This window comes from Nematolebias whitei, chromosome 17 (assembly GCF_014905685.2).
Source record: "Nematolebias whitei isolate Nwh7 chromosome 17, NemWhi1, whole genome shotgun sequence".
Classification (NCBI taxonomy): Eukaryota; Metazoa; Chordata; class Actinopteri; order Cyprinodontiformes; family Rivulidae; genus Nematolebias; species Nematolebias whitei.
The window spans coordinates 13,541,497-13,568,876 of NC_056514.1; the positions used below are offsets into that span (position 1 = coordinate 13,541,497).

The window sequence follows — 27,380 nt, forward strand, 5'->3', positions numbered from 1 at the left end:
AATGTGTGTGTAGTAGAGTGCTGTATGAATGTGTGTGTAGTAGAGTGTTGTATGAATGTGTGTGTAGTAGAGTGCTGTATTAATGTTTATGTAGTAAAGTGATGTATGAATGTGTGTTTAGTAGAGTGCTGTATTAATGTTTATGTAGTAAAGTGATGTATGAATGTGTGTGTAGTAGAGTGATGTAAGAATGTGTGTGTAGTAGAGTGCTGGTTGAATGTGTGATTGGAAGTAAATGAGGGCACAGTTTGTGTTGTAAAGCACTTTGAGTACATTGATTAGATAGAAAGGAGCTGTATCAGTACAGTTCTATTTTGTATAGGCTTTGTCCTTTAAGACCTTCGCTAGTAGGTTTATCCCTATACGCTCAGCACTGCACTGAAAAAACTTTAGTCCACGCCCACCTGCTGTGTGTGGGCCTCACCCCCGGTCCATATAAATTATGATGAGACCGGGTAATCAGCTCTCATTTTTTCTTCAGCCAGCAGCTAACTGTCAGAAGAACGAAGAGGGAAAAGATTTCCAGCTTTGACCGGTACAACCTTTGCTAAGGATGCCTGGGTCTCTGCCACGCCAACCACCTGCCGTTCCGGTGAGCTCCTCCTCCCCGAGGAGAAGCAGACGAACAGCCTTGTTCAAGATAAGCACCGAGGAGTGCTTTTCCTTGGCGGGCCGCTACCCTCTGGACGACGACATCGCCTTTTCTAACGTGTTTTTTCCTCGCGGTAATCGAATGATTTCCTCGAAAAAGGCGATGTTAACAGCAGCCCCACTGAATTTTTTTTTCCGTGACGGGCCGTTACCCGCTAGATGACACCACAGCCTTTTCTAACATGTTTTGTCCTCGAGGTAAACGAATGATTTCCTCAAGAAGGCAATGTTAGCAGCAGCGCCGCTGAATGTTTTCTGTGGAGGGCCGCTACTCGCTGGACGACGCCACCACCGTTTCTAACGTGTTTTTTTCTCCAGGTAAATCGGATGATTCGCTCAAAAAGGCGTTGGCAGCAGCTCTACTGAATTTTTTTTTCTGTGGCCGGACGCTGTGCGCAGGACGACACCACCGCCTTCTTTGACGCAGAGTCACGCAGTGAGTGTCCTCTCAGCACTGCCTGGCATAATCCAGGAGGATGTTAACACAAAAGATTTTCCATCCCTCGCCTCCCTCCTCCCTGATCGGATGATCTGGCGGCAAGATTGGCTCTGCCCCGACTCGTCGCCCTGACCCCACCTGGCCTCGCTGTCCAGCTGTGACGTCAAACTGGAACGAGGCTGCAGCTGGGCCGGCAAGCTGAAGACATCTGTCTCCACCTTCGCCTCCATTTAAAACTAGGCTTAAGACTTTCCTTTTTGCTAAATCCTATAGTTAGGGTTGGCTTGGGTTTCCTAATCTGTCCCTTAGTTATGTTGCTATAGGCTTAGACTGCTGGAGGACAAACTGACCACAATTTTCACTCTACTACTGTCTTTACTTACTCTGCTCAACCTGTTTTGTATTTGTAATTATTTTTTCCATTATTAACGTGTTTTTTTTTTTTTTTTGTCTTTCAGATACACCTGGACCTATACCTGGACATACCATTCTGTGTTCGTCTGTCTCTCCTTTCTGTCCTCCCAACCAGCCGGTCAAAGCAGATGGCCACTTGTCCTGAGCCTGGTTCTGCTGGAGGTTTCTTCCTTTAAAAGGGAGTTTTCCTTTCCACTGTTGCCACTGTGCTTGTTCAGGATTGGAGACTGCAACTAAGCCAAGATTCAACTTTTCTGCTGGATTCCTTAGATAGAGAAATTTACTAATTGGCTTTTATGTATGTGAATGTTCCTGTAAAGTGCCCTGAGACAACTTTGTTGTGATTTGGCGCTATATAAATAAACTGAATTGAATTGAAACTGAATTGAATCTCTAGAGTGGAGGGTTTTACCGATCTGTGTTTTTTCCCTCAGTCGGTAACACAGACCATGGACCGGGTCTGGGAGGAAGTACCGTCAGTCATCCTCGTAGCTCCTGAACTGATTTGCACTCCATGGTTCCTGAATCTGCAGTGACTGATATCGGGTTGGCTGTGGAACCTGCTGGGGGGGTGGGGGGGTCTCCTGCAGGCAGGAATAGCGATCAGGATTTACCCAGAAATAGGTCAGCATCTTTGGGTCTTTCCGCTGAACAGATCCATTTAGAAAAGATGGACCTCCCACAGGATGTGGTGCGTACGTTCAGGGTGCACGAGCTGCTTCCACCACAACGCTGCACATATCAAGTGGACAGTTTTTTTCAGCGCTGGTGCACAGAGAAAGGTGTGGAGGCCATTTCATGGCCACTAGGTGGCATGCTGTTCTTTCTGTAGCAGCTGATGGACAGAGATCTGGCGTTCAGCACAATTAAAACTTATGCTGCAGGTATTTCTTCTTGTCACAAGGGCTTTGGTGACAAAACAGTTCTTAATCACCCCTTTATGAAGCCTTTCCTGAAAGGTGTACGGAGACACAGACCGGTGTCACGTCCACTAGCTTCACAGTAAGACCTAACGATGGTCCTGCACGCTCTGATCAAAGCTCATTCTGAGTTTTTAGATCAGGTTTTATTTAAATTTCTGTCATTTAAAACAGCCCTGCTGTTAGTTCTGACATCGGCAAAAGAGAGTGAGTGTTTGTTTGCTCTTTCTGTTACTCCCTCATGTCTCAAAATTCAAGCTGATGGCAGTTCAGCTGTACTTCGTTTTAATCCTGTTCTGAAACGCATCACGAGCTCATTCAGATCGAGAGTGATAACCTTGGATGGGTTCTATTTTGTATAGGCTTCGCCCTTTAAGAGCTGTCGCTGGTGGGTTTATCCCGTCATGCAAAGCATTGCACTGAAAAATTTAGTCCATGCCCACCTGTTGTGTGGGCCCCACTCGGTCCATATAAATTACATTAAGAGCGGGTAATCAGCTCCCATTTTTTTTCAGCAAGCTAATAGCACTGAGCTTCAACAATGCGATGTCCAGCACCAACAACATCCGCCTGAGTCCGTCCAGCAAGACTGGCTACATGCTGAGTTTTGACCAACACGACATTTGCGAAGGATGCCTGGGTCCCTGTCATGCCGACCTCGCCTCCTCCTGCCACCACTGTGACCTCCTCCCCCAGGAGGAGAGGCAGAGGCGAGCAGCCTTGTTCAAGGCTAATGTCAAGGAATGCCTCACCGGGGCAGGGGACTGTTCGCTGGACGATGCCATTGACTTTTTCAACGACGACTCTCGGAGCGAATCGGATGGTTCCTCCGGGACAGGAGATGTCAGCAGCAGCCCCGCTGCTCACTCCCTCCTGGAGAGTGTAGTGTCGGAATGAGTGGGGGCGAGCGGATGCTCACCCCCCCGGGCCTTCCCGCATCAACGACCACACCACTCCCAGCTAGGGCTGAGTACCGAACCGAGGTTCTTTTATGGCACCGACCGAACTGCACCGGTCGGTGTATGTATTGAAACGTCACTCTTCTTTCTGTGTCAAATTTCAGTATTGGCTGTAACGTGTCACGTGGTTTCAGCATGCTGGCTCGTAAAACACCAGACATATGACAAACAGACTACACCCAGATTATATCCAGAGCAGTGTAGAGCAGCCGTACCTAATCTATGTATAATTATGTCTATGGTGTTGGTGACGCCCACAGACGGGTTCACGTGTGCAGCGCGTGTTGTCGAAGCCGTTCGACAACACGTAGGCGGAGGGAGGCCACCCTCTCATTTACCGGGGTGAACCCCAACACACAGGCACCAAGTTGGGGGGCAATAAGTATGCCCATTCCTGCTTGGCGCCTCTCACCAGGGGCAACTCCAGAGAGGAAGAGTATCCAGCCCCTCTCAAGGAAACTGGTTCCAGAGCCAGAGCCATGCGTAGAGGTGAGTCCGACTATTTCTAGCCGGAACCTCTCTGTCTCACACACCAGCTCAGGCTCCTTCCCCACCGGTGAGGTGACATTCCACGTCCCAATAGCTAGCTTCTGTAGCCGAGGATCAGACCGCCAGGGTCCCCGCCCTCGGCCACCTCCCATCCCACATTGCACCCAACCCCTTTGGCCCCTCCCACAGGTGGTGAGCCCATGGGAAGGGGGACCCACGTCTCCTCTTCGGGCTGTGCCCGGCCGAGCTCCATGTGTAAAAGCCCGGCCACCAGGCTCTCGCCCGCGTGCCCCACCTCCAGGCCTGGCTCCAGAGTGGGGCCCCGGTGACCCACGTCCGGGCAAGGGAACATTAGGTCCGTTTATTTTTCTCATCAAAGGGGTTTTTGGGCTGAATTTCAGAAATTAAAGTGTCTGATTTCAGCCTGACTGTCAGTTCGAATGATCTCACAGCGGCTTCTCCTCACACATCCACCACACAAAATGATCCGGTGTCCTCGAAACAGGTTTTTAAAAATCACCGCAGCTCGAGAAAACACACAAAATGTGCGCGTGACACAGCAGCCAAAAAAGATTTTTTTCAGCAGACCGAGTCCAGTGGGAAACCTCGCTCTCAGCCCAAGCTGTGCGCTGCCTCCTCTGACCGCAGCGGTGACAAATGCATGACCCTGCGGCGGCAGCAGCCCTCTTCTAAGTAGCACTGCATGGCTAAGGGTACGCACACCTCCCCTCAGCTCATGCCAGCTCACATCAGCGCAGATGTGAGCCCGCAACCTGAGTGTAACACAGAGACACCTTCAGGGCCCTTTCGAGAAAGCCTCTCCTTGGGTCGCTCGGAGTAAGCCTCTGTAGCACATGATGGTGGTAGAGGCTGTAAATTGGTTGGCGTCCGTAAAAACACGGCGCAGCACAGAAACACGCGCCCTCTCCCCGAATGTTACGCGGAGTGGCAAAGAGCGTGCACTCTAGAAAGATGGATGAACCGTCTTATCAGCAGGGGATACACGCTGCAGTTTGCAGCTCAACCCTCCCATTTGGAGGAATTTTAGAGATGATTCTGTCATCTCCAGAAGAGATCTTGTTCCTCCACGCAGAGGTTCTGGAACTTCTGGTAAAAAATGTAATTTCCAGGGTTCCAGACGGAGAGGAAAACACAGGGTTTTACTCTTGTTACTTCCTGGTCCCAAAACGGACCAGAGGGATGAGACCCATCTTGGATTTGTCCATTTTCAAGGAGTCGATCATGGAGAGACATTTTCACATGTTTACAACCAGACAGCTGTTAGACAACATTCAGCAAAACGACTGGTTTACCTCCATTGATGTAAAAGACGCCTACTTCCACATTCCGATCATTCCAAAGCACAGAAAGTTCCTACGCTTCTCCTTTCAAGGGACCCAGTATCAGTACAACAGACTTCCGTTCGGGTATTCCCTCGTGCCACGCACGTTTCTAAAATGTGTGGAGTCGGCTCTGCAGCCACTACACAGAGCAGGGATGATAATTCTGTTTTATCTGGACAATCTGTTGCTGCTGACCCGTTCCAGACAGGAGGCAGCAGTGCAACCTCAGGCGCTGACGTCACACCTGCAAATCTCGGCTTCACCATAAACTGGGAGACGAGCTCAGTTCTCCCGACCCAGATGATCGTTTATCTGGGAGTGGAGCTAAACTCGGTCACTATGAGGGCTCGTTTATCTCAGACAAGAATCGAAGCTCTAAAGGACCAGCTCCGCCACGTGAAACCTGGCAGAGTGGTAACAGCTTTTTCCGTCATGAAGTTATTAGGGACGATGTCGTCAGCTCACACGGTGATACCGTTGGGCTTACTCCACATGCAACGTCTCCAGAGGTGGTTCGCTCGTTTGCATGTGGATCCAGTGAGGCAGAAGAGACGGTTGATCGCTGTGCCCCCCTCCGTGAGAATAGACCTGAGACACTGGGGAAACCCTCTTGTTCTGTTGGAGGGAGTCCCCGTCAGCAGACCTACGTCACACGTGTCAGTTTTCACAAACGCATTCCTGTCAGGCTGGGGAGGCACATGCATGTCTCGAGCTGTGGGGGCGCTGTGGCCACCCCACACAGCAGCTCATATAAATGTTTTGGAATGTCGCACGGTTTTGAATGTGATTCAACATTTTGTTCCTGTGCTGTAGAATCAACATGTTCTGATTTACACAGACAACAAAGTGACTGCAGCATATAAACTGATAGAGGGGTGTGCACTCAGCCCAAATGTTATACATTGTGAGATGGCTGCTGTGTTGGACACACCAAAATCTGTTCTCCATCAGAGCAGTGTACATCCCCGGTGTTCTGAACAGAGGAGCAGATGTGATGTCCAGGGAAGGTCCGCGTCACAGGGACTGAAGCCTCCATCCTGAGCTGATGGCTCAGACGTGGCTGAAATTTGGCAGAGCAGCCGTGGATCTGTTTGCCACACGAGAGAACGCTCAGTGTCATGTATGGTTCTCACTGAGCCCACGGGACGAACCACCGCTAGGGGTGGACGCTTTTGCTCACAGCCCGTGGCCCAAAATGCTTCTTTACGCATTTCCCCCACTCCCTCTGATATCACAGTTTCTGAACCGAGTTCGGGAGGAGGGACTGACAGCTCTCCTGGTGGCTCCCGAGTGTGTGAACGCCCCGTGGTTCCCAATTCTACGACGCCTGTTATTGGGTTGCCCGTGGAAACTGCTGTGGAGAGAGGATGCTCTCCTCCAGGCGGGAGGAGCGATCAGGAGTTACCCAGAAATAGGCCAGCGCCTTTGTGTCTGGCCGCTGAGCGGATCCGTTTAGAGAGGATGGGTCTCTCTCAAGATGTAGTGCGCACGATCCAGGATTCACGTGCTGCCTCTACCACAGCGCTTTACACTTCAAAGTGGACAGCTTTTCAGCGCTGGTGTACAGAGAAAGGTGTAGAGGCCACCTCATGTCCAGTAGGTGGCATGCTGTCCATTCTGCAGCAGCTGATGGACAGAAACCTGGCGTTCAGCACAATTAAAACATACACTGTAGCCATCTCTTCTTGTCACAAAGGTTTCGGGGACAGAACAGCTTTTAATCATCCGCTGATGAGTGTTTTAAAAGGTGTACAGAGGCACAGGCCTGTATCACGCCCACTTTCTCCACAGTGGGATTTAATGCTGGTTCTGCGAGCCTTGATCAAAGCTCCATTTGAGCCACTAGATCAGGTTCCGATTAAATTCTTGTCTCTTAAAACAGCCCTGCTGTTGGCTTTAACATCCACAAAGAGGGTGAGTGATTTATCTGCCCTCTCTGTCGCTCCGTCATGTCTCAGAATTCAGGCTGATGGCAGCTCAACTGATCTGAGGTCTAACCCAGCGTTTATGCCCAAAAACATCACGAGCTCATTTAAATCAAGAGCGATATCGTTGGAGGGACTTTTTCCCTCCTCCCCACAAATCAGAAGAAGAAGCATCTTTCCATCTTCTCTGCCCTGTACGTGTGTTGACGTGCTATGTAGCACTCACGGCGGCACTGCGTCAGAATCAACATTTGTTTGTGCACTATAAAGACGCATCTGCAGGTCGCCCGTTATCCACCTAGCTCCTGTCACACTGGCTGTGTGAGGCCATTTCAGAAGCCTACAGAGCATCAGATTTAGAGTATCCTGACAACCTCAGGGCGCACTCGACCAGAGGTATCGCATCTTCGACTGCTTTGCATAATGGTATGACAATGCAGGATATTTGCACTTCAGTCGCGTGGTCAACACCCTGTTCATTTATTCGCTTTTATTTATGTGATGTGTCGGCTTGTTCCATGACACATTCTGTCCTTAGTGCCTTAACAGAATGAATATTGTTGTTTTGTAGAATCTCGTTTAAACTCACATCTGACTGCATGCATTTACACTGTGAGATGTTGCTATCAGTCACAGGTTATGACTGTTGTTCTTGTTCTATGGTCACTAATCAGTTCATGACTTCTGTCATCAATCAGTTCATTTGATTAATAATCAGTTCATTCTGTTCATGTTGTAGAGCCGTGGATCTGCTCTGTTCATGGCCTTTTTCAGCCTCTCCTCTTTCCTGTTGAAAACTTTTCTGGGACGTTCATGCATTTGAACGTGTAAACTACGCAGCGCACGTCTTTGCATGGTGCGTGTAATTACATAACGCATATTTACGCACATGGAGAGCTGAGTGACAAGATGTTTTCTGGGCAATCAAGCGCTTCATATGGTGTTCGAATGGACCCAGTTAGGTGGAGACTACATCTTGCTACGCCTTTAACCCACCAGCGACAGCTCTTAAAGAGCGAAGGCTTACAAAATAAAACGTTGGTTATGTACTGTAACCCCAGATTCTATGAGTATAGGCATAGTCCTTTAAGCGTCGGGCCTCATTGGCTCCTAAATGGGTGAAGAAAAAGCTATTTGGGAGCCGATTACCCGCTCTTAACGTAATTTATACGGACCGGGTGGAGCCCACACAACAGGTGGGCATGGACTAAATTTTTCAGTGCAATGCTTTGCATGACGGGATAAACCCACCAGCGACAGCTTAAAGGGCTATGCCTATACTCATAGAATCTGGGGTTACACTACGTAACCAACGTTTTATCCTCTTCCTCAAAACTCTGAAGAGGAAGCAACATCTCACCTTCTTCTGTCCCATGCGTCCATTTTTCATTTTACGTGGTGCACACGGCCGCATTGCGCCGCTTTCAGCATATGGTCGTGCATTACTGGGACAGCTCTTCAGGACGTCCTCTATCCACCCAGTGCCTCTCACACTGGTTGTGTGAGGCTGTTTCTGAAGTTTACAGTTCATCTGGACTGGATCCTCCACCAGAGGGTTTTCATCCTCCATGGCTCTGCATGGAGGGATGACAGTGGAGAATATTTGTATGGCGGCTGCCTGGTCATTGCCATGTTCAATTATTTGTTTTTACCTATGTGATGTTTCTACTTTCTCCATGACCCATTCTGTTCTCAGGGTTCTGTCAGAATGATTATTTGTTTCATGGATCCTCACTTTTGAGCTCACACCTACAGGCATGAAGTCGCAGTGTGAGATATTTATTATCAGTTACAAGTTCATGACTGCTGATTTTATGGTTATTAACTGGTTCATCCTGAGGAGCTGTTGGTCTGCTCTGTTTATTGTTACACTGTTACAATTCATATCCTCCATTGTTCCTATTCACAGCAGCAGGTCTGCTATCTCAGCCTTTTTTCCTCACCAGAGATCTTCTCCAGTACGCTCCTGCGCATAGAGCACGCAATTACGCAGCGCGTATTTACGCACACAGAAGGCTGAGTGATGAATTTTTTTTTATTTTTTTTTGTGCAAGCAGGTGCTTCATGTTGTGTCTGAATTAGGGCATTAACAGAGTACACGAGTAATCTACACATCGATTGCTAGGACATCTATCGAGGTTAAAAATGTTACGTTGAGTATCTGTAGTGACGTCATATTTTGTGACCACCGTATGACCGTAGGGGGTGGTGTTACACTGTTGCAGGTCACACTGGGTCCAATCCACCGAACCAGAACCAGTTTTGGTTTAAGTTTCGTTTTTGACGTGCTGCATATTTCTTCACGTTTGCAGTTTAATAAAAATAACTAATAGTTTAGTTTTTCCTGTGACTTACTTGCAGTATGATAAATGGTAGGAGCATAATATATGCTCCCAATGTTTTGTTGGTCTTTTTTTTTTTTTGTAAATAATTACCTTTTTTGCGGTTTTATTTATTTATTTATTTTTGTATCTTGTGATCTATGATGTCATCAAATACTCGAGTTCTACTCGGGTTTTATTATGTTAATGTCGAGTTTAAAAATTATATACTCTTTCAACCCCTAGTCTGAATGGACAGTGAGGCATAGACTACATCCTGCTACGCCTTTAACCCACTAGCGAAAGTCTTAAAGGGCAAAGCCTATATGAAATAGAACGTTGGTTACATACTATAACCCCAGATTCTATGAGTATAGGCGCAGCCCTTTAAGCTCTGGGCCTCACTGGTTCCTAAATGGCTGAAGAAAAAGCTATTTTGGGAGCAGATTACCCGGTCTCACCATAATTTATACGGACCGGGGGTGAGGCCCACACACAGCAGGTGGGCGTGGACTAAAGGTTTTTCAGTGCAACGCTGAGCGCATAGGGATAAACCCACTAGCGAAAGAAAGGGCTACGCCTATACTCATAGAATCTGGGGTTACAGTACGTAACCAACGTTCATTTAACTGGAGGCTGATGGCTGACTCTCCGACAACCATGGATCATGTGTGTCAGCATAACATGCATGTTTTTGGTCTGTGTGAGGAAATTAGAGTACCCGGAGAAATCCCACGCAGCACAGAGAGAACATGAAACTTAACCCAGAAAGACCCCCTGCCGAGATTTGAAATGGGGCAACCTGCTCGCTGAGAGGCAACAGCTCTACTAACTGAACCACCATGCTGCCCTCACTGAATTTCATCCAGTCCTAATTCAACCCTAAATCTTTCTCTGTATACTGTGTTGCAGGCCTGAGATGCAGGTACGGACATATGATGACAAATAAAAATGATGAAACAAAACACGAGGTCTTGGGTTCATGCAGTCTGCAGCAAAACAAACTTAAATGATGTTTAATCAAGAACAGTGTCAGCCCTGTCAGTCACTGGAGAGTCCAGCTTCATGTCAGGAACATCTCAGGTGTCACCTGCTGAGGTAACGTAATGTACTTCAGAGGTGCAGCAGAACCTTGACGTGCAAGGATAAAATTCTCTTCTTCTGTCATCTTGGCTGACTCTTTCTGAATTTATGTCTCAAATAAAACAAAATAATCTACTATGAAACTCACCGAGGGGCCATAAATGTGTGAACAGAACCCTCTATCAAACTGAACCAGAATTATGGACCAACCACTCTATCAGCGTTTCTCATTAGAAAAGGAAACCAAGCTGGCTTAAATCATATTAAAACTGTCAACTCACTCCTCTCTGCTCTTACTTAGCATAACATTAATATCACATAACACGTCAGTTTGTAACACCCCGTCAAATTGTTAGGCAGCACGCACCATTTGCTTTTGTATGTTTCATAATGGGCCAAAACTTCATCACAGATACAAACATGCCATGAAGCAGGGTGTAACAGATGGGTGGATAACCAAGTTTGTCTATGTTGTGATTAAATGAGTTATCAGGATGAACAGTGGGAGTGCTGTACGCCTCTGTCTGAAACTCTGAATCCTGCCTGAGAGAGGCGTCATGAATTTAACATGCGAGGGGTGAAGAGCGGAGCGAGTCGACAGCTGGAAGGAAAAGGAACATCTCTTCATGGATGAGTAGTCGGCTACAGATCACTCAGTCATGCTAAACAATGAGGGCGCACAAACACACACACCCACGCACACACACACAGACACACAAGGTTTCTATCAAAACATCAATGATGCTTGTTTTGTTGAATGAAATGCGCCCTCGCTGTACACAGGGAGTGAAATATTAAAAACTGTCTTTAAAAGTTCAAGCATGTTTGATCCAGCATCTCATGTGTAAGAGATAGTCTTTGAGGGCAGTACTGTTCATATTTTAGACAGAGAAGATGCGTCAGTAGGTGTATGTTTTATTGTGTGAACGTTTCTGAATCATTCACACAATTAAATCGATTTTTTTATCCCTGCCTTTATCAGTACGTAACTCGTTCTACAATTTTTTGTTGTTTTAACAGTTCTTTGATCAAAACATTCAGCTCATTCAGGACACTCCTATTGTGACTTTTCATATTTGTGCAAGTTCTACTTTTTAAAATATTTAGCTTTGCCGGCCATGTTTTTCTCATTGAAAATAAATGGAGCTCTATTCATGTCCTTAAAACACTTTGTGCTGTTTCCAATACTGACTGCTCATTTCAGCTTTTGTTCTATTTCAGCTTCTTTGTGCCAATTCCAGTCCAGCCGGGGACCAATTTCTAGGTGGAGTTTGCATGTTCTCTCCGTGCTGCGTGGGTTTTCTCCAGGTACTCCAGTTTCCTCCCACAGACCAAAAACATGCATGTTAGTCTGATTGGTAACTCTAAATTGTCCCTAGGTGTGAGTGAGAGAGTGAATGGTTTTTTGTCTCATTTTTCTCTATGTCCCTGTGATGCACTGGAGACCTGTCCAGGTGTCCCTGTGATGGACTGGAGACCTGTCCAGGGTGTCCTCCATCTCACACACAGTGATAGATGGATATGGACACAAGTGACCCCGATGATTCAACCAAGGAAGGAGTGGGTAAAAGATAATTGATGGATGTATGATACTCATTACTTTACATTGCAGTATAATAATAATAATCAGTGCTGTGTGTTGTCATCATTGTATGTTCCCATACAATGGTGAAATTAGTTCTCTCATTTAACCCATCACACCTGGGATGCACCCAGGTGGAGCAGTGGGCAGCTTTGTAAGCACCCTGGGAGCAATTAGGGATTAGGTGGCTTGCTCAGAGACCCCACGGCATGTGGAAATGTCTGGGGATCAAATCTGGGGCTTTCGGGTCCCGGGTCAGCTACCCTGCCTCTACCCCATATCGGACCTCATATGGTAGATACCACCATAAGCTGGTGAAGATTCAGACCATAAGAACCAAGTGCCAAGTACCAAGTGTCTCTCAGGTAACAAGCCATTGACGCCCTGAAGTGTACTGGAGGGCTGAGCTGGATGTTGGAGGAAGGGTGCCATGTTCTGGTTCAACACATAACTTTCATCCATCTAAACTTCCTCCTTAAATATATTCTTGCTCTTTAAGCTTCTCGATTCGCCAGTAAATCAAGCTAGATGCCTTCAGAGATGAATCAGTATTAATCAGCAATGTTCTGTTGTCTTGTTTAGTAAAGCGTGCCAAGTTTATTACTCAGAAACAGATCAGCAAATCGATGTTTACATGTTTTGATGTTAAATTTTGATTCTGATAAATAAATGACCGCATTTATTCTGATGGGTCAAAGATAAAATGTCGTCTCATGTCACTGATTAAACACTCCACTCACAAGTTATCTTGGTCACATAACAGAAATTTAACTCGATAAAGAAAAGAATCTGTTGTAATTGAACAATTAATATTCTTTGTGCTTGAACTAGCTTTAAGAATAATTAATTAGTAGTGAAGCTAACAGCTACATCACTACATTTTGAACACTACACTACAAAATGTGGCATCCCAGTGACTTTCAAACCCCAAAATACTTTACGACAAAGACTGGTCCATCCCAAAGATCCAGTCTCACAGCACAAACAGAGTAATAGTGTGTATAAGTTCAGTGTCAGGAGGGCTGTGATCAGTCTTACATCGGGGAAACTAAACAGCTACTGGTCAAAAGGATGGCCCAGTACAGAAGAGCAACGTCATCAGGCCAGGACTCTGTGGTCTACACTCAATTGCAGGCCAGCAGTCACTCTTTCAGGGATGAAGATGTTCACATCCTGGATAGAGAGGAATGATGGTTTGAGAGAGGAGTAAAGGAGGCCATCTTTGTGAAGATAAACTGTCCATCATTAAACAGGGGTGGAGGCCTCCATGTCCAACTGTCCCCCGCTTACAATGCTGTGATTGCTAGTATCACTGAGCTCCTTGTGAATAGCAAACAGCCATCAGGGTACTAACCATCAGTCGTTAGGCTGATGGTCCTCCTTTGTCATGTGAACAGCTAGTTCTGGATGTCAGCAGCAAACTGGTTGATCCACTATAAGGTGCTATTTATAAGACTGAGTTTATTGCAGCTCCTCAGACTGAAGAAGTCTTTTGGATAAAAGACCAAACGTTCCAACAAGAAGAATCTGTCCAGAGGACCTGACTCAACCTTGTTAAATCTAACAAAAACTTTAGCTCTTTAAATACTCAGAAAGCATCAACAGTTTGGTTTGTGTTTGTAAAAGAACCATGTTATAATACTATCACACCTTCTGTTTGTCTTAATTTACTTTCTGTAGCTGTGGTCCTCTCACCTCTACTAGGGAGCAGCTGAATGTGTTGCCATGCAATGCTAGTTGCTCTCATTTTCAGAAGATGGATAAGGAGCATGTGCTAAGAGAATAAATGGTTTTACATTGACTTCACTGACTTCTACAGTGAGCTGCCAGCTGTCACTGCAGGAGTTTGATGTTCCTCTGTTCTCAAGGTCTGCTTCTCTACGTATGATCCAACCGTGATTCATTATTTAGTACACCTTGCAATCCCTATTCATTCTTCTGGCACTTTAAAATTCTCTAAGTACTGTGACCTTACACAGCTTACAGTGGAACACTTTCTGACTTTCATCTACTTATAGGAGGAAAGAAGGACAAAAAAAGTGTTGAATCTGGTCGTGAATGGCATCTGTTTGAAGAGCTCTGTCCCCAGCACTTAAAACATCAACAGACCCAAATGGATTGTCTTAAAACTGTAGTTAAGCCCGTTATTGACTGGTAAATTTAAACTGAAACTGATCTAATTGAGAACACATCTGGCTGAACAATTGAAAAGTACAATGGAAGATTTGAGACTGATTACAATTTAGTCAGAAAACAGGATCATTATTTTTTAGATAAGGTCATAAAACCTACACAAACAATTAATTTGAAAACCAAATCTTAGCATAAACTTTTCAATAGTACCCCATATGCCCATCTACAATATTATATATATGCAGCAATACAGCAATCTATAGCAATGGCCTGGACAAGCAAATACCTTGTATACCTATTGACTTTGATTTTTGACCTTGACTTTGGAGGTGGTGTGATGAAAATCTTGTGGAAAAATAATGTCTTGTGGAAGTACAAATGTGTGTCAAGTTTTGTTAAACTATTAAGTCAGAGGTTATTCAGAAAATATTCAGGTCAGAAGTGAATATTCATACAAGCAACGACCTTGTAGTAACTTTGACCTTGATTTGTGTCCTTGACCTTTGAGCTTAGTTAATGAACTGTATACGCAACATTCTGTCTAGTGATGATGCAAATGTGTTTGAAGTTTCATTAAATTAACTTGAGTATGTAAGAAGTAGTGTCATATAAAAACACAAATTAGTGTGTGTCATTGAGAGTCTGGAGCTCATGAAGTCAGAGTTGTAAAGTAGTTGCTCAAAGATGCTGAGCAACAAAAGCAGTGCAACAGGGGGCAAGAGATAGTTTTCTATCCTCGACTTTCAGATCAGAGAAACTTTATATATTTATATAATTATACAGAAGTCCTTTGAGATTTAAGGTGATTAGTCTGAAAGCTGAAGTGATTTAACCAACAAAGTCCATGCTCAATAATCCAGGTATACAATCCAACAATTTTCAGTCAGGTCATCTGGACAGTTTCTTTTTTTGCTGAAACATTTCACCTTCCATCCAGAAGGCTTCATCAGTCAAGGAAACACACAAAACAAAACTGCTTCTTCCCCCAAACAGCTTACTCTAAAGTGACACAAATCAGTTATGTTGGTGCTAAGATGGTCTCTTTGGCACGCCCCCTTCTCCGGTGCCGGCCCTCTCCCTCGTCGACAGTTATGTCAAACTGGTTCAAAACCAACAAAGTCCATGCTCAGCCTTCTGCATGGAAGGTGAAACGTTTCAGCACCAAAAAAGAAAGAAACTGTCCAGATGACCTGACTGAAAATTGTTGGTCTGAAGTGATTTACTCTGCAAACTGTGACTTTTTATTTCCACTGTTCTGTTTTGCAAAGGTTTGTCCCCACCCCAACTTGATTTAGTTGTCAATTAAAAATTTTTTTCATCTGATTTCAGAACTTGATACCCTGGTTAGAAAGTTTTCCTTTGATTTGGAGAGGAATTAAAAGTGCAGAAGGTGGACTTGTTCTTACCAGCACAGCCACCACAGACAGAACCTCCACTGAGATCCGGTTAAACTCATCGAAGCAGCCCCATGCTCCCGTCTGAGCCAAGCCTTTGTAGATGTTTCCACAGGACTGTGGAACAAACACACATGAATCAGATGGACACTCAGGGAAATCTGTAAATCACAGGTGTACAGATGGGTTTAATTTCAGAGAAAATTATTCAGGTTTGCACGGTGGTGCAGTTGGTAGAGCTGCCCCCTCTCAGTAAGAAGGTCGCTCGATCAAATCCTGGACAGGCTCCTTTCTGGGTGGAGTTTGCATGTTCTCTCTGTGCATGAGTGGGTTTTCTCTGGGTACTCTGGTTTCCTCCCACAGACCAAAAACATGCATGTTAGGCTGATTGGTAACTCTAAATTGTCTCTAGGTGTGAGTGAGAGAGTGAATGGTTGTTTGTCTTGTTTGTCTGTATGTGTCCCTGTGATGGACTGGAGACCTGTCCAGGGTGTCCCCCACCTCTTGCACACTCACTGCTGGATATGACCACCAGAGACCTCTGTGACCCAAAAAGGAAGAAAGGGGTAAAGATAATGGATGGATGGATCATCAGGTAAAAAAAAAAAATGGAATGTTGAAGAGTCTCAGAACAAAATGACTGCACTTCTCTGACAAATCTGACTGAACTTACAATTGTGTGTGTCCAAAAACACCAATCTCTCAGTCCACCTTGTGCTGTGTGTCCAAACATGTCCTAAGATCAACAGAGAGCTTCAGATTTTAATATCTTCAGGCTCCTCCTGCTCTTCCAGTTGCCTTCATAATGACTTACCTCCACGGGACAATCAACAGTCTGCTGACATCAAAATAATCTGCTCGGAGTGGGTCATTTGGAGCCATGAATGAAGTGGTTTCATAAACTGAGTAAGAACCGGGAATGGAGAGAGTCAACTGGTGTGGAACTGGACTGAAGAATGTCAAAATACAGAGAGCGGGCTAAAGACAACAGATTCTAGGTCTCCTCCAAGACCTCAGGAACATGTCTGATGGATCTCTGTTCTGTAAAGCCCCTCAAGATATTTTAAACCCAAACCATCCAGACTGGCACCTTCAAATATGAAGGCTTAAACAGCTGAGCTCCTTGGACCTGTCTTTAAGTGCAAGGAGCACAGTTTCTCTTGGGGGGAACTCATTTTGGTCACGCAACAATGCAACTCAGGTGAGGACTCAAACATACGACTGCCGAATAAACATTCAATATATTTTATCACGTGTTGGGATTTTGTTGTTGTTGTTTATGTTGACATGAACTTTTTGGTCGTTCAGTAAAGACCCGTCCAGTGGGCTCTGTGTTAGAAAAAAATAAACACTTCATTTGATTTGAAGAAGAACTCTGTCCACAAATCAAATGAATTTCTATCCATCCATCCATCCATCATCTTTACCCACTTCTTCCTTTTCAGGTCACGGAGCTCACTGGTGCTCATGTCCAGCAGTCATTGTGTGAGAGGCATGGGACACCCTGGACAGGTCTCCAGTCCATCACAGGGACACAGAGACAAATGAGACAAACAGCCATTCACTCTCCCACTCACAACTAGAGACAATTTAGAGTTACCAATCAGTCTAACATGCATGTTTTTGGTCTGTGAGAGGAAACCAGAGTACCCGGAGAAAATCCACGTAGCACGGAGAGCAAATGCAAACTCCACCCAGAAAGGCTCCCAGTCGGGCTTTGAACTGGCGACCTTCTCACTGAGAGGCAACAGCTCTACCCACTGAGCCATAAAAATATTTTTACATTTTCATAAACATTCTACAGCCTATATACATTCAAATATTTTATTTTTTACATTACATATATCTTATTTCTATTTTTTACATTTTTACATGGTTAGGTCTTATTCAGGGCTCTTTAGCCAATATCTACCAAAACGTCAAATGCAAATGTTTAGCCGTTTTGTTAATGGCCGCCGTTGCTGCAGTGAATCACAAGGTCACATGACCAGATCGCCCTCTATTGGATTTATATAACTGTATGGACGTGCATGAAAAATATTCAGTTTGTTGTCTAATAAATCTTGCACTGTGACACAGGCTACCATCAAAATATGTATAATAATGATCTCACAGTGTGACGTTATTTAAAGTCTTTATAAATCCCACAGTGTGAGTTGGCCTTAACAACGTTCTCAAGATCAGCAAAAAACCAAAACAGACCCCACAGCATACGTAGAGTAAAAGGTAATAGGCACATAATGACAAGCTGCAGCAAAAGAACATTTCCCTAAGTGAAGAGAAAAACTCCTGTTTGTCAGGTGAGATCAAAACAGAACAAAAATGTGCCTTGGATATGAAGAACCTCAATACTTGATTATAACAGCATGTTGGAATTTACAATATCAAAGTCAAGTCTAAAAACAAAAAAGCAGCAGAAAACCCTTAATCTGTGGGGTTTTCTGTGTTTTTGTTCTCCTGCACTCCACTGTGTTTCTCTTCCTTGTTGTTCAGCTCTCATCACACCTGTCTGTCATTCCAATCACCGCAGGTGTTTGTCATCATGTCTCGTTAAGGGTCTGTAAAAAGTCACCGTCTCCTTGTTCCTCCTTTGTCCGTGCATTGTCCTGTCTGTCACAGTCTGTCTCTGCTCCTCTTGTGATCTCCTGAAAAGTAAGTTTTTCTGCCCCATCAGCATTTTTGTTTTGTCTTTGAAAAATAAATTTAAGTTACTTATTTTTACCTGAAGTCTCCCATTGTCTGCCTGCACGTGGCTTCAGCTATATTACAAACAGAATCATGATAGAATCAATGCTTAAATTATATATATATTTTAAAATCAGGAACCATCTTAAGCATTGTTCTTTTACCAAACCCTTGGTCTGTCTGACTGATAAGACCTGTGAAGAGTTGAATAGAGACACATCTGTAACTAGACAGCTGGTATAATTTCAGATTAAGTCAACCTTTATTTATACACGTTAGTCTTGTTGAACCTCGAGGACGCCTTTACAAGAAAGACCTGTTTTTAACAAAGAACACAGATGACAACAGTAGACAATCACATAAAAAAAGCATATAAAATAAAATAAAAATAATGGACGAAGTGATATTAAAAAATGAAACAAAACAAAAACACCTACATTATAAAGCGATATAAAATACTAAAAACAGGAACATGTCTGTGTTGGTTTTTGTCATGATCTTAGCAGATGTTGAAGCAACTTAAAGAGGTCAAGGTCGAGCTGCCACACTGGAGTGAAGTCCATGCGCAATAATCCAGGTACACAATCCAACATTTTTCAGTTAGGTCATCTGGACAGTTTCTTTTTTTGTTTTCAACCAGTTTGACATGACTGTCAACAAGGAAGAGGGCCGGCAAAGGAGGAGGGGGCGTGCCAAAGAGACATTCTTAGCACCAACATAACTGGTTTGTTCCACTTTGGAGTAAGCTGTTGGGGGAAGAATCAGTTTTGTGTTGTGTGTTTCCTTGATTGATGAAGCCTTCCGAATTGAAGGTGAAACGTTTCAGCACTAAAAAAGAAACCGTCCAGATGACCTGACTGAAAAATGTTGATGACTCTCAAACTAAACAAACAAACAAACAAACAAAAAATCAGGCAGTCATAGTGGAAAAAATATGAAAAATGAGAACTAAGATGCTTCCACTCCCATTTTGTCTTCGGTTACAAAGTTGTGGAAACCTCAGGATTCAAACCACTGTTGACTATAGGTCTGAACTAACGTGTACATAACTAAAACTAAGTAACAGTCAGAGGCTCAGAGCCAGCTTCAGAACATGTGTTCCTCATGGAGTACATAAGCTCTGCTCTCCACAGACACCTTGCTGAGCAATGTATAGCCCAGGGTGCTGTACGCCTCTTCACTGTAATAATACCACCGTCCGACGGAGGCAGGAACAAACTGGATCACAACACCGGGTTGTTCCTAAACACTTTATCTGCGGAGACAGTGAGGAAGGGTATGATAAAATGATGTGAACTGGATGTGATAAGGGTTGGCAAAGGAATAACAACCAAGGTCCATTTACTTGTGTCTTCTTCCAAGAGGAAAGCAAACATAATATTGAAAACAAGATGAGAAGAGAACATAAAAGTACCGTATTTTTCGGACTATAAGTCACACTTTTTTCCTATTTTGGCCAGTCCTGTGACGTATAATCCAAAGTGACTTATTTATGTTTTTTTCCTATTCATGACACAATTTTTGACTGACGCATTAAATGTTTATTCATACTGACATGAACCAAAGAGTAAACATTACTATTTGCAGTCGCGAGAGGGCCCTCTGGGCTTTGGACAACTATATGTTGTTCCTCTACCGCAACCCACCCCTCCAAACAGTCACTTATAGACAATTGAGAAAAACTTAACACAAGTATAATGTCCCCCAAAAGAAAATCCTATTCTGCAGATTACAAACTGCAGGTAATAAATTATGCAGCCGAAAATGGTAATCGAGAAGTAGAAGGAAAGTTTGGAGTGAGTGAGAAACTTGTGAGGGACTGACAATAAGCAGAGATTACTCTAACTGATATGAAGAAAACAAAGAAAGTTAATCGCTGGCTGAAAGCAAGGTGGCCAGAACTGGAGGAACGCGTGCACAGATGGAATAACGTGCTGCTAGGAGAGGCTTGTCGATGGTCCATTTACGTCTCCACGCCATGGCCATTGCCAAGGAGATGAATGTTAATGACTTTGCTGGCGGACCTTCTTGGTGTTATCGCTTTATGCAACGTAACCACCTCTCTATCAGAGCACGGACATCGCTGTGTCAGAAACGTTGGTTACGTACTGTAACCCCAGATTCTATGAGTATAGGCGCAGCCTTTTAAGGCTATCGCTAGTGGGTTTATCCCTGAGATCGGTCAATCGGCTTCCAAATAGCTTTTTTCTTCAGCCATTTAGGAACCAGTGAGGCCCAGAGCTTAAAGGGCTGTGCCTATACTCATAGAATCTGGGGCTACAGTACGTAACCAACATTCTATTTTGTGTAGACTTTGCCCTTTAAGGCTATCGCTAGTGGGTTAAAGGCGAAGCAGGATGTAGTCTATGCCTCACTGGGTCCATTCAGACACAATATAAAGCGTCCGCTTGTGCCAAAAAACATTTAATCAACTCAGCCTTCTGTGTGCGTAATTACGCGCTGTGTAATTACGTTCCGTGTACAGGAGCGCCCCGGAGAGAAAAGGTCTCCGACGGGGAAAAAAAGGGAAGGCTGAAAAGCAGTCCTGCTGCCAAGAATGGAAAAGAACAGAGGTTACAAATTGTAACCTTGTAACGATGAGCAGAGCAGGTCAACTGCTCTTCAATATGAACTGATTAGTAATCAAATGAACTGATTGGTAACAGTAGTTATGAACTGATTAGTAACAATAAAAACAGCAGTCACAAACTTGTGACTGATAATAAATGTCTCACACTGTAATTGCATGCAGTCAGATGTGAGTTTAAAATCAAATTCCATGAAACAAGTAAAAAGCATTCTGTTAGAACACTGAGAACAGAATGGGTCATGGAGAAAGCGGAAACATCACGCAGATAAAAGCGAATAAATGAACAAGGCGATGACCAAGCGGCCGCCGTACAAATGTCCTCCACTGTCATCCTCCATGGAAAGCTGTAGAAGATGAAATCCCTCTGATGGAAGGAGCTCTGAGATTCTCTGGGAGCTCCAATCCAGATGCTTTGTAAGCTTCAGAAATAGCCTCACACAGTCAGTGTGAGAGGCGCTGAGTGGATAATGGGTGACCTGCAGAGATGTCCCTATAATGCACAAACAGACAACGAGTCTGGCGCAGAGGGGCCGTGTGTGCTATATAACATGTCAGCATATGCAAGGGAGAGAGGAGATGAGATGATTCTTCCTCCTCTGATTTTTGAGGGGGAGGATAAAACCCCTCCATGTTATCATTCTCAATTTAAATGAGCTTGTGATGTTTTTTGGTATGAAAACTGGGTTAGGTCTCAGCACAGCTGAGCTTCCATTAGCTTGAATCCTGAGGCATGACGGGGCAACAGAGAGCACAGATAAATCACTCAAATTCTTTGCTGATGTCAAAGCCAACAACAGGGCTGTTTTAAGTGACAGGAATTTAAGTGACACCTGATCTAAAGGCTCGAAAGGAGCTTTGATCAGAGCTCGCAGAACCATGGTTAGGTCCCACTGTGGAGCTAGTGGGCGTGACACCGGTCTGTGTCTCTGTACACCTTTAAGGAAACGCTTCATCAACGGACGATTAAAAACTGTTCTGGCACCAAAGCCCTCATGACAAGATAGCTGCAGCATAAGTCTTAACTGTGTTGAACGCTAGATTTCTGTTCATCAGCTACTGCAGAGAAGACAGCCTGACACCTAGTGGACATGAGATGGCCTCTACACCTTTTTCCGTGCACCTGAACTGAAGGAAAGCTCCGCTCAGTAAACCCCTCCACTATGGTGATGGGAGTGAAGGTGGAGATGGGCGCCTTCAGATTACCAGGTCCGGTTGCAGCCTCGTTCCAGTAGGACGTCACTGCTGGGAAACGAGGCCAGATGGGGTCAGGGCGGCGAGCTGGGGTGGAGCCAAACCTTCCCGCTAGATCATCCGATCTGGGCGAGGGAAGGAGAGGGACGGAAAGTCCCTTTGTGTCAGCCGCCTCCTGGATTATGCCAGGCAGCTCTGAGAGTAGGGCACCGATGGCTGGGAGCGGTGTGTTTGCCAATGCGGAAAGGCCCGGAGGGGAGCATCCACTCGGCCCCCCAGTTCCAACACTACGCTCTCCAGGAGCGAACGAGCAGCGGGGCTGCTGCTGACATCGCCTTTTCTGGAGGAATCATCTGATTCGCTTTGTGACTCATTGTATAAAAAGGCGATAGCGTCGTCCAGAGAACAATCCCCTGCCACAGAAAAACACTCCTCGAAGTTAGCCTTGAACAAGGCTGCTCGTCTCTGCTTCTCCTCAGGAGGGAGGAGGTCACAGGGATGGCAGGAGGAGGCAATGTTGGCGTGGCGGGGACCCAGGCATCCTTCGCAGGTGTTGTGCCGGTCAAAGCTCAAAATGTAGCCGGTCTGGCAGGACGGGCACAGGTGGATGGTGCTGGTGCTGGACATCTTCTCGAAAAACAGTGCCAGTTACTTGTTGAAGAAAAAATGGGAGCCAATTGCCCAGTCTCATCCTAATTTATATGGACCGGGGGTGAGGCCCACACAGCAGGTGGGCGTGGACTAAAGTTTTCAGTGCTGCGCGCGAAGGGATAAACCCACTAGCGATAGCCTTAAAGGGAGAAGCCTATACGAAATAGAACTGCCAGCGGACTTTCAAGTCAAGGTCGACAGTTCATTTCAGAATTACTGGAACTGATGCGGAGTCTGACGACAGCCCAGCAGAAGAGGAAACTGCACTTCATCTTCCTCCGGAATTGGTGGAGTTGTTCAGAAGTGACGCCGATTCACTATTTAAACAGATAAGTCATGTTGAGCCTCGAAGACTCATTTGCAAGTGAGACCTGTATGGACAGACAATAAAAAGTGGTGAAAAATGATTCAAGAGATTCAGTGATGTTGAAGGAGACTGATGAGTTTACTGCTAACTTGCTTGTTGGACTCGTTGCCTTGTTATGTGGATTAAGCCTGTTCAGGATCCCAGGTATGTTCTGTGTGTTATTGTTATTTCAGATTAAATGTCTGTTCTTGCACTTTGTGAAATACACGTCTAAATAAATGTGACGTACTCCTGAGCAACTTATTTATTTATTTATTCCCTCTTCATGAGGCATTTTTTGACTGATGCGACCTATACTCCGTAGCGACTTATAGTCTGGAAAATACGGTAGATTGATGAATTTAATGCTGAAAAAAGCTGAGATGAAAAGGAATGCACACACCATGCACTGCTTTGAATGCAACCTTTGCTACAATATGTGCACAAACTCAAATCCAAAACTTCCTGTGTTTTTGTGCTTGCTCACCTTGTAGTCCATCTGTTCAGAGCAGTTAAAGACGTACACCATGACACCAAGAGCTCGCCCCAGATCTTTGGTGGTCTCGGTCTTCCCGGTGCCCGCGGGTCCAGCTGGAGCTCCACTCATGGTCAGATGGAGGGACTGAGTCAACGTGATGTAACATCTGAACTCAGAAGGGATAAACATCTTCATCACTGATCAGTGCCAGAGTTACAACTCTGCCCCACTCTAAAAAACCCTCACACGTTTAACATAAAATTTCACAGTAATGATTGGAACACGTAAAGCAAAAGGCGTTCTTTTTTTCCCCTCAGATTGATTTTATTGAAACTCAAATTATTGTTAGATGAACAGGAATCAGCATATTTTATAATGTCCCTATCTAACCAATTATAGCTAATGTAAAATTGTTTTATCTCTGGTAATGTTTAAAATTCTGGCCTGCCAGACAAGTAATATGTATTTCTTCAAAGAATGCTAGTTTTATTAGAATTTAAAAAAAAAAAAAGGCCCCACAAAGAAACAAACAAAAAGTATATTTATCGGGAAACAGTCAGGAAGCAGAAGTAGGCTGTTAGGAGTAAAAAAGAATCAACTTTGATGACACTCAGAAAGCATAAAGAACTTTTGATGAAGATTCTTTAGGATATGTCTGACTGATGGGACTGATGTCCTCCTGTCCTGCTCTTTAGGGCCCACTGTTTGTCCCCATGCTAACATCCCTGACCCCACCAGTCTATTGAGGTAATTTAACTAAACAGTTTTTTGATGCTGTAATGACAAGGGTGGTAAAGGTGCTAAACATTTCCAGAAACTTTCCATAAACGTTAAGAATGAGATTTTTATTATTTTTTTTATTATAGTATTCAGAACTGTAAGTTTTATTTGGAAGTGGTCTCCAGCTACAAGTACTTGAGTGTGCACCTGAATGACAACCTCAGCTGGGGCAACAACACCACCAGCCTGATCAAGAAAGCTCATCAGAGACTACTTCCTCAGACGGCTGAGGCGAGCTGGTCTGGGAAGCTCAGTCCTCACCTCCTTCTACAGGTGTGCAGTGGAGAGCATCCTGTGCTCCAGCATCAACATGTGGCATGGAGGCTGCACAGCTGCAGAAAGAAAAGCTTTGCAGAGAGTGGTGAAGGCTGCACAGAAGTCTGTTGGAGTCAGCCTCACCGCCATCACAGACATTTACACCTCCACATGCAGGAAGAGGGCCACCTGCATCACGAAGGACCCCACTCACCCAGCAAATACACTTTTCGCCCTTCTCCCCTCCGGCAGAAGGTTGAGGAGCATTAAGTGTAGAACCACTAGACTGAGCTTCTACCCTGAAGCAGTTAGACTGAATATCTAACCAGGATTATCACTGTAATGCCACTTTAATTGGAGATTTTACACTTTATCTGTGCTGCTGTATTCATAACCATCTGCTCACAACAGACTCCTGTTACAGGTCTCTCTTGTAAATGAGTCCTCATGACTCAATGAGACTAACCTGTAAAAATAAAGGTTGAATGAATTCAGGCTGCTGTTTAATACACCATTTTATTTTATTATCGTTGTGGAGTATATATTACATCTTTAGCGTTTCTTTTTTTAATTTAAACATTATATATATTGCTTTTTAGGGTGTAACCGAGACCTTAAAAACACAATTTCGTTCCACCTGTAATGCAACACATGCAAATGACAAAAAAGTTACCTTGAAATTATGGAAAATTATTTGGAATTAACTGGCAGTAATCATATTATGCCCAAACAAAATACATTATAAACATTTTGTTTTGTAAAGTAACAAATTTACCTAATTTGATTATAATGACTTTACTGTGTCACAATCAAACTTCTTTTAGAGAACAATGTATTTTGAAAATTATTACAGTATTCTCATTCTATTATTGTCCTTTCCTAAATCCATGAAGGCAACTCTAAACAAAAACAATAGTTACATAATAATTTAACAATGTTTTACTGAACTGACGTAAAAAAGAAATAGTAAATTCCATGTCGCAAAAAAAATATAAAGTGCACATTTATGTGTATAAACATTCTATTTTCTTGAAATTAATATCCATGTTAAGGACTAATTTCCAATATTTAAATTGTAGTTTGATTCCATCCATCCATTATCTTTACCCGCTTTTCCCTTTTTGGGTCACGGTGGTCACTGGTGCCCATGTCCAGCCATCACTGTGCGAGAGGTGGGGGACACCCTGGACGGGTCTCCAGTCCATCACAGGGACACATAGAGACAAACAAGACAAACAACCATTCACTCTCTCACTCACACCTAGAGACAATTTAGAGTTACCAATCAGTCTAACATGCATGTTTTTGGTGTGTGGGAGGAAACTGGAGTACCCAAAGAAAACCCATGCACGCATGGAGAGAGCATGCAAACTCCACATAGAAAGGCCCTCGGACCGGGATTTGAACCGTGGACCTGCTTGCTGAGAGGCAGCAGCTCTACCAGTTGCATCATCCTGCTGTTAGTTTGATTCCTTTTTCTTATAAATTCTTAATTTCTATAAAAAAGTTTTCAAAATTAAGACTTCCTGGACTTTTGCAACTCTTATAATGATGCATGAATTCAAATCAAGTGTATCGGTCTAGATATGGGTCAGTGTCCCTGATTCAACTTTAGGAAACAAATTTTTCACACCAACCTGCCTGGTTCATGTCCCCCCCACCCATAAAAAGGGGGATTTGGAAAAACCTTCCATCTGCACAAGATGTGAAATATCAAAATGATCCAATATTACATATTTGTGAGTGGTAAAAGTATTTGAACCTTTGCTTTCAGTATTCAGTATTTTTAGTATTTCAGTATTTCAGTACTTTCACTTATTTTTAATTTCCCATTCATCTAAAAAGTTCTTGAGAAAATAGTTGTAAGTCAATTTTGTGAACATCAAGATAAAAAATATAATATCAGGAGTTTCAATCAGGGATTAGATCTGATCATAGAACAAAAACAACACTAATGAAAGTTACTAATGATATCCTCATGGCCTCAGACAATGGACTAGTGTCTATACTGGTCCTGTTAGATCTAAGTACTGAACCCAACCTTTTACAAAGGCTTTATTGCGATTACAGGAAAGGTTCTAAATTGGTTCAAATCATAATTATCTGATAAATTCCAGTTTGTTCATGCTAATAATTAATCCTCTTTATTAAATTCATTTCAATTCAAAAAGACTTTATAAATCCCAAAGGGTAATTAATTGTTGCTGTAGGTCATCATCCTGATTTTATTAAAGAGTTGTTATAGATGCTGATGGCTTTGGGCAGGAAGGATCTCCGTCCGTCAGCATTTCTGAATAAACTGACTCAAGATGCCGATCCATCCATGCAGACCTCTTTGTCCTCTTGGGTAGCAGGACAGCATGAATGCCGGGCAGAACTCCTCCTCGAGCGTTGGCCATTTTTCCCAGCAGCCTGCCGAGGCCCTTGTTGCCGTGGACCTAATTGCAGATACCGTGGGCCGATCTCGGTCCTCCCATTGTCACAAGCCACGTTACCCACCACCTCCAAGATCTCGGTGGTCAGGCACTCGAGCACCGCCTCCAGATAGATGGGAATGCATCCACGGCACATCCTTTTCAACTCTAAAAAAGTTAAATCTGGTCCTCTGGACATTCAAAAAAACAAAACAAAGCAAATCAACAAAAAATGTAGAAACGTTTCGTCTCTCGTCCGAGAGACTTCCTCAGTCTGAGGTGCTGTATTCAGCTCAGTCTCTTAAATAGCACCTTCTTAGAGTGGATCAACCAGTTT

The 27,380-nt window shown here is 44.1% G+C and overlaps 1 protein-coding gene across 1 annotated transcript in view; it reads right to left on the bottom strand.

Annotated features, from left to right (window-relative positions):
• Positions 1-27,380, bottom strand: part of dnah9 (dynein, axonemal, heavy chain 9) — a 428,033-nt gene that overhangs the window by 291,533 nt on the left and 109,120 nt on the right. Inside the window, exons 33-34 of the mRNA XM_037691599.1 lie at positions 23,604-23,760; positions 15,666-15,770 (exon numbers count right to left, since the gene is read on the bottom strand). Coding sequence (XP_037547527.1) covers positions 15,666-15,770; positions 23,604-23,760 — 262 coding nt within the window. The remainder of the gene's footprint in view (positions 1-15,665; positions 15,771-23,603; positions 23,761-27,380) is intronic.